Source organism: Amphiura filiformis, chromosome 11, assembly GCF_039555335.1.
Source record: "Amphiura filiformis chromosome 11, Afil_fr2py, whole genome shotgun sequence".
Classification (NCBI taxonomy): Eukaryota; Metazoa; Echinodermata; class Ophiuroidea; order Amphilepidida; family Amphiuridae; genus Amphiura; species Amphiura filiformis.
This window is the reverse complement of record NC_092638.1, coordinates 22,309,173-22,317,828: the sequence shown is the minus strand read 5'-3', so window position 1 is coordinate 22,317,828 and position 8,656 is coordinate 22,309,173. Positions and strand designations below refer to the sequence as shown.

The following is an 8,656-nucleotide window of genomic DNA, read 5'->3' as shown; positions in this document are numbered from 1 at the left end:
TCGGGTAGTTACGAACGGTACAAAATTTCCTTCGCAATTACCCGACAAGCAACGTATCAGTTTTTTGCCCCTTGTCCTACTAACCCGCTTTAAAGTACCCATGTTAGCACCTCATTGTTACAAACAAGGATCACACTTTATTTACAACTATGCTTAACATCTAATATACATCTACATCTTATTTTTATCTACTGCCCAACAAGTCAAGTTCACCGAAAAAAAAAAAAAAACCATTTACTTGTTTTTGAAATATTCACTACAAAATCTAGAGAACCCTCCGATATCACAACATGCTTCCAGCGAGTGGATGAATAGAAATTGCCGTGGGCTAGTTTGATTGCGTCCTCTACTTTCACCAAAATTGCTGTGTTCGCCATTCCCCATCGTTGCCATTACCCAATGTAGGCCTTAATAGACCAAATCTGAGGCGTGTTAATGATGATCTCAAATAAGCACGACCGAAGCGAATTGAAATTTTTCACCATGTAAGAGACCACTTAGCGCTTACAAAATATACATGAAATTGTATGTTAGCCTGTCAGTGTTCAACCAGAATGTGTATCCATGCCGCAAATATGATGCAAATAATTTCCCAAACAACTATGTGATCAGGGAGCGATCGACTACCCAAGAGGAAGTCGGGGAAAATGGTTATCGGCACTTTGCTACTCTGGTGAGTCATACTTTATTTTAAGATTTAATATCTCAACATGGAAAAACAGTGGCATGATCGACGGTAAAGCGACGGGAAATATATATAGTATTATTTGCGACGGCGAACTTAGTGAAAACTTATGTTCATTAATTCATTTATAACTCAAGTTCAAGTAAGCTTTGAACTTTCAGGTTTATAACACCAAATAGGGCATTTAGTGTTCGGGTTGGAGTGAGTGACTTAATTTTAAATCTCAAAATATTTGCAAAGGCAAACTTTACAAATTGCGAAAACAGTGTCAGCCGGGTAATGATGAATCACGCTTTATAATATGATTCGGGGTATTGGTTTGGCAAATACATGCGTGATTGCGTATATGCTTGATTAAACAAACTCATTTGAAGTTGCTCTCTGGGAGGCGGAATGGATGAGGCAGTCGTTCTGTTCGTGCCATTACGGATAACATACACACACACGCTGATACCGATGACCAGAAGAATGAACACGACTGTGACAGATCCAGAAACGATCCAGATGATAATATTCGAAGAGATGCCTATAAGTACAAAAGGTAACGTCAAGATTTTTTTTGATTAATTCTAACCAATACTTTGCTTCTAGAATTTTTTCTTCAAGCAAAATCCCACATTAAAAGCAGCTTATAGCTTTCACCATTGTTTGAAACGAATTATTCCGCCAAAAATGCAGGATGGCCTAAAATTTACTTACCTTTACGTAATGCAAGGAAATTTCGTCGGCACCACAAACCATGATCATCAAAGATGATCTTAAATCACTAGAGGAAGTTTTGAATGAGAAAACGGACATTTTGGTAAGAAACGGCCAAAATGGAAAGAATTTAAATTTTCTCATTCTTTTGGATGAGAAACTTCGTGGTGTGTGTGTCAATCATTATTGTCTTATTAAAACTGGTGATAATTGGTAATCCCCGCTGAGCTCAAAACAAACATTGTTATTTTCTCATCCAAAAGAATGAGATAATTTAAATTCTGTCCATTTTGGCCGTTTCTCACCAAAATGTCCGTTTTCTCATCCAAAATTTCGTCTAGTGAATAGAGCGCAAGATAATTTGACCTGTTCTGTATTTATTTTGAATTACATATTTTGTAAAATTGATTCGTTTTTAAAAATTACACAATGTGCGAAAAGGTTTGTTTTCTATGTACTCTACGAAGCCGATGATATTAATGTATTTGAAATAATTAAAATATCATCTAATTAATCAATGTCAGAGAGCTGCCAGAGCAACGTCATGAGACATCAATAGTAGGCCTACTGTTTATTCAGGGCTAGCGCTCCTTATGAGCGGTGTAGAATAGTTTGTATAAATAAAAAAGATCAGGTATAATACTCATCCGGAAAAACGAGCTTTATTTCCATCTGTTATTTTTAGCCTATTTCATACCTCCTGTAGGTTGATCGTCGTCCACAATGGTAACAATGACTTCCGTTAATCCAGATGCCACACCAGATGTCGTGCTGACAATAGCCACAGTGAAGGTTTCGTCATCCTCCGTCTCACCATCATCCAATATTGGCACAGAAAATGTCTTAGATGTATCAGAGGCACTGAAATCTATGGTCGTTCTTATTGGCGTAAAATCGATTCCACCTATAGCAGTGCCACGATCGTCAACCGCTTGAATTTCTGTAGCAGAATGGTGGCATAAAACGTTGTAGAAGGAATTTTAGCGAGGTGTTATTTTCCAAATACAAATAAAGAAATGACTTTCCACATAGTTATTATCTGAGATCGAGTTAAGAAGACTAGTTTGCGTCTGACATCGGGGAAAAGGCGCGGCTAAATTGGTTGCTGACCTGTGCGGTACACCACTTTCAGTCTGGTTGACAGGATGTAAGACGCAAACTAGTCTGCTTAATTTGACCTCAGATAATATGAGCAGTTGCGTAATCATGTTGGGGAGGGGAGTACATGAGCATTACAAACGTAATATTTGCGCACACTTGTCCTCGTAAAGTCATTCTCAATATATGGTCAAATGAGGCGAGGGGAAATGGATATCACGGACATGACATGCCTGACACAAGAACACTCGTCGGTCAACTTCGACCGGATTTGACCGGATCATAAATATGTCCTCCACGGTACGACTAAATGTCATTTCCATTACCAAGTTCTAATTTTATCATACCACTAAGGGAAACATCAAAGAATACCGCTAACCTGATATATTTTCGTATCTAGTCAGCGAGTGCGTATTTTACGCTTTATATCTAGTCAGTGAGAGCGTATTTCGCAAGCCCGATACGCGTGTACGGCGAGGTACGCGTATAAAGGCGATTCGTGTAAACCGGGCACGTAAAATGCACGCAATCTGTAATACGCGGAACAGTCATCTATTTTTTTTAATGTTTTTCCTATTTAGCAGCAATTAAAATGTTTAAAAACGTAATTATTTCAATATTTAGAATGACTTAGTGGTATGATAAATTCGTTATTAGGTTCAGCGTCGGTATGGTACGGGAACTTATCGTGCGCTCAGTGTCATTCGGCTTCACCAGTATGACACTTCGCGCACGATAATTTCCCGTACCATACCTCCGCTTCACCTAATAACTAATAATACCGATTTGGTGAAGACATGGTATGATAATACATCGAATATTTTGAGAATATTGAAGCCCTTGGAAATATGCGTTACAAGTAGGTAATATATGTGTGGGTGGGGTGTGGATGAGTGTTTTGTGGTTGTTGGTTTTGCGTGTGTGTGTGTGTGTGTTTTGTTTTGTTTTATTTGGGGGGTGTTTCTCTTTTTAAATTTAAAAATGTGCGGGATTTTCGTTAATAGGAATAGTAATGTATCTGACTATATCTCTCATAACTCATTGACCATAAGTTCTACCATGAAAGTCGAGTGGATTTGAAACAACACGAAATGTTTTTGTAATGTCCCAAGCTGAATTTATACTCCATCGTTGACCCAATGAGTTTATGCTTTATGTTGTGTTGGAAAAAGAGCGCCTCCTCATTGGTTAAATACCAATCTCTCTTCGCTCAGTGATGGGGTATAAATTCATATTCATACTAATGACCGCCAGATAACTAAAAACATCCCTATGAAATAGAGAGTAGAGGGCGGTGTTTTCGAATATTCTGCAGTGCAATGCCGTTTTTGTCACATGGTCAATTCGCGCCCTGGGAACTTCGTGTTTTATATTAGGAAGTCGGTATGAGGACATCGCAACGATAATATTGTAGAGTTTATTATTATTACAGCATTATTTTTAATGGGACATATCAACTTACCAATTGTTGTAGGTGTAATGGAGCTATCAACTATAACCGTAAGAATAACAGCCCCTGAACTCTCCACTGCGCTGTATGTTGCCTTCTGAAAGCCTGCATGACCTACAACTAAAACATAATGGATTTTCTGTGTCATGTTCAGTGGCGTACATACTGCAGTTACTGTCCGTTTTCCTATACACAATACACAGTGCTCTCACCATTGACGCGTGACCTGTACAAATGATGTATGTTGGGAGAATGGACACTTGCCTAGTTAACATCACTGTGTGAAAAATAACCAGCCAATATTTTATTTATTCTCCAAAACTTCTAGCAAATATATTACTCTAACATGACCTAAAATTACAGCTAGGTTAGATGTTCAGAAATGGTCGCACTTTTGTAAAATATGAGTGAGGGCAAGGCATAGCTAGCCAACTCCCCGTGTTAATTGAATGGAGATTTGACCGAAAATATTGGTATCGGACCGCTCACTTCTGAAGGATGCCACAAAAAAACGGTAAAAGCTACATTTAAATTATTCTAAATAGGTTCTAGAAAATACAGTTTTGTAACATGTCCTAAATTTTTAGCGAATTTAGATGTTTGGAGAGGGTCGCACTTTTGTGTTTTAGGAAGGATATGTAAACGACAGATAACACCAAAAATATGAAGAAATTATTTCCAAACCGTGTTAAGTCAACAATCATTATGTTGCTCATTTTGAAGAATGCTGGTTAACAAAAAGCAGGTCTTTGTCTCATTTCGTGAACAAAAGTACACATACCATTGTTTCCTTTCGTTTCCTTTATAATCGGTTACCCAACTGAAGCTATAATACGCAAACTTTATTGCGATATCGCACATGCAAACAGTCACATGTGCACAGCTAGAGAAGATCCGATTTAATCAGTTGAGCTGTTTCAATGAGTGTTATCTTGGTTTAATAGCTTTTAATGGGGTTAAGTCCTGCAAAGGTCGAGATGAATTCTACGGTACACATGACTGCATCATGATTATAGCTATTGGTAGTTGGTGTGCTAGACCCATAGATTGAGACTGTTGGTAACACTTGGGGGAGGGCAAAGCATACACATATCATTGGTATACAAAATGGATGATAGGAATTGAGGTAGGAAAAGGTCACCAATCTTTTACAGGGGTCAAACTTGAACAAGCATTGCCTGACATATCTCCGTCGTAAAACATTGTAAAAGAATGTTCAAATATTAGGTTTAACACTAGTTTTCAATTTTGAGAGACATCTCTTTTTTCGTTAGCAATATTGTAGTCTGTCTTTGGCCCATCCTGTTCGGAAACGTTCAAATGCCTATGTCATGTGAGACAAGCTTCGATTGTGGTTAAGTATGAACGAACCATTTAAGGTGGCACGCAGGATCACTCAAAAGTATTGAATTTTAGACATTGTTTTGTATTGTATCTTTAAAAGTAATGAATTTTGAAGAGCACACGTTTCCGAACTTCAACATATATCAGCAGATAAGTTATAGCCCAAGATTATGTGTGTTGAAAAAACATGTTTTTACGCTTGGTTGCTATGGTAACGGACAAATGCTTATGATGGGCTAAACGCGATAATTAGCGTAACTCAAAATCGAATCAACCAATATACATTATGCCATTGTAACTACCGGGGCACAACCAATTAATATGATTTACCGAGTAATATGGAGTGTGTGGATTCCAAAATAAGTAGCCCATATGATGGTATGATCAGATCGAAGACACCCAGTTGATTTCCCAAAATTACTGTACATAACATAATACATGTTCTTTCTCCCTTTTACATAATATCAAAATTTAAAAAAAATTAAATACCATCATTATCCTCTATGTTCACGGTTGTTTCTGCTACATCTTGTGTGTAAGGACTTAAAATACCAATGGTAAATGATTCCAAATCTTCTACAATATTATCATCGATGATGGTCAAGTCAGCTGATGCTTTGTCAGACCCAACATCAAACACAACAACTCGACTAAGGATACTTAGGTAGTCTAAGGTAGGAAGCGCTGTACCGGACCTGGTTGCCACCACTGTTACACAAGGAAAAACAGTAGTATCTATTACAGATACACATGAATGCAATCTAAAAGTTGTATACCTATTATATAGTAATATTGCTGCTTCCTTTAAACATTAATAATTTAAATAAATCATGAATTGCATTTCAAAATGTAGTAACATAAATATAACACATTCACTGTATCAACCATTTAGGTTGCTGGTCTTGTTATTCGCTTTGGTGACTGTTGGCATTTTGTTTTAGAAATTGGGATTATCATAGGCGGTCAAATCGGGTAGGGTGGGATTCTAAAATTCAAAGAGAAGATAAAAATAAAATGCAAAATAAAAATAATGCAAAAATTGACCTGTTAATCTGAACACCATTCTGTGTGTCGAAATAGATTAAAATTGAACAAATCTAGCCCAGCAAATACTAAAATTCACATTGCTCAACCGAACCTAAATGTCAATACTTCCGCCGCCACTAGGTATTTGTTTGCCATTTCCCTTGACTCTTTACCCAACAAGATTGATAGAGTTGTTGGTAGGTAGTGGCTATATCATTTGCCGCGCAGGAGGAAGGTTAAAATACGTACCAATCTCATCAATCTTGCATAAATCTCCGGTTCTAATGAAGTAAACAGGCTGGGTTCCCGATGATTCGTCAAAGGTTACTTGACTATCTTGAACAGCATAGCTTACTATAAAAGAACAGAAGAATGGAAAAAGTAAGCTTAAGGTTATTTTCATTTTGATTGCACTACGAATGTAGCATGGTATTAATTGTTTCTTAATAAGTTTACATTCAGTTATGAAGCAAAATTGGGTGATTAAAAAAGAGGCATGATGCAGTCATGTCTACAGTAGAATTCATCTCGACCTTTGCAGGACTTAACCCCATTAAAAGCTATTAAACCAAGATAACACTCATTGAAACAGCTCAACTGATTAAATCGGATCTTCTCTGGTTGTGCACAAGTGTCTGTTTTCATGTGCGATATCGCAATAAAGCTGGTATTATAGCTTTAGTCGGGTAACCGATGATAAAGGAAACGAAAGGAAACAATGGTATGTGTACCTTTGTTCACGAAATGAGACAATTGCCTGCTTTTTGTAAACCAGCATTCTTGAAAATGAGCAACATAATGATTGTTGACTTAACACGGTTTGGAAATAATTTCTTCATATTTTTGGTGTTATCTGTCGTTTACATATCCGACCCTCTCCAAACACCTAAATTAGCTAAAAATTTAGGACATGTTACAAAACTATATTGTCTAGAATTTTAGAAGAGTACTTTTAATATTGGCCGGTTATTTTTCACACAGCGACGTTAACTAGACAATGTACTATTACCTATAACATTAACTAAAACACCAAAGTACGAATATTTCCAAACATCTAAATTAGCTAAAAATTTAGGACATGTTAAAAAACTATATTTTCTAGAACTTTAGAAGAGTACTTTTTATATTGGCCGGTTATTTTTCACACAGCGACGTTAACTATTCATATCCCCATACTGTTAACGTAGGGCTATTTGTAGAGGTCACGCGTCAATGGGAAAGAGCACTGTATATTGTGTATAGGAAAACGGACAGTAACTGCAGTATGGCCAACTTTAGCGGCAACCCCGCTTTCATTAAGTACCGGATGGAATATTGGACGATACAAAATATATGAGATAGAAGGCAATAAACACGGAACGAAGCAGAGTTATTATGAAAATGCGATGTAAAAGTATAAATGGTGAGTAATGTCAACTTAGTGTATCATTTATTTTCCTCTACTTCGTAACAGTGTTCACGATCATTCAAATGCGTTTTTACGTACACTATCAAGCAATTCACTCATTAATTATCAGAAGCTTGTTACTTTTATAATATATAACTTGATAAAGATAAATAAATCATTCAGAGGAACAAAGTTACTATCCCAATGAGAGCTTAAAGTGTATCCTATGAAAAAACAGGGATTAGGTATTAATCATATCGCCCTGTCTGTTATTTTCTTGTTTTGGTGTTACTTTTCAAATTGCGATAATGTATAATGCAATAGATTTTCCTATTTAAAAACTTAGCGAGCAAGACATGCTAAATAACGTATTTAATCAAACGTTCTGTATTACAAGATGAAACTACAATCGCTCACAAAAGCTACGTACCTGAACGGTCATTAATAGTAACATTGGCCGTGTCCACGGTAGTTTCTCCAGAATCCGATATTTCACTCAAAGTTAAAGTAAATATCTCGGACCCTTCCTGATCATTATCCTCTCGGATGTTCCACGAGACAACCTGCTGTTGTTGGTTCTCAATGAATGTAATTATAGCTTCTTTCGTCAGGTAGTCATCTGGATAGGTAGCTCCATTGGTTCCTTTTCCATTTGAAGCAGTTATGCCTGTGTAAAAAGTAAATATTAGGTACGCTAGACACTTAAAGTCGGTGTTAAAATTCCTTAACGGAATCTGAAGGGTGGGCTTGCAGCTTTAAAAGTTTGGCACCGGTTTTTGTCAGGTAGATATTAAAAGTTGTTTTTAAGTTTTAATAGAACGGGTAGCGACCGTCAAACTAATCTGAAGATTTGTCAATTTGCAAATCTTATGCGATACGAATATCTGCTTTATTGGAGTTAAAACATCCAGATCAAGATACTATATTGACAGGGAAAGACAGTGCTAAGATGATCTTACGAAGGGTT

General features: G+C 36.9%; 1 protein-coding gene across 1 annotated transcript; it reads right to left on the bottom strand.

The window, feature by feature from the left end:
- Positions 1–396: 396 nt before the first annotated feature.
- Positions 397–7,809, bottom strand: LOC140163555 (sodium/calcium exchanger 1-like). Its single transcript, XM_072186869.1, has 6 exons — positions 7,785–7,809; positions 6,552–6,656; positions 5,766–5,984; positions 3,945–4,052; positions 2,082–2,324; positions 397–1,211 (listed from the first exon to the last, which is right to left on the bottom strand). The coding sequence occupies exons 1-6, from the start codon at positions 7,807–7,809 to the stop codon at positions 973–975; spliced, it is 939 nt and encodes a 312-aa protein (XP_072042970.1). The 3' UTR covers positions 397–972.
- Between the last annotated feature and the right edge of the window lie 847 nt (positions 7,810–8,656).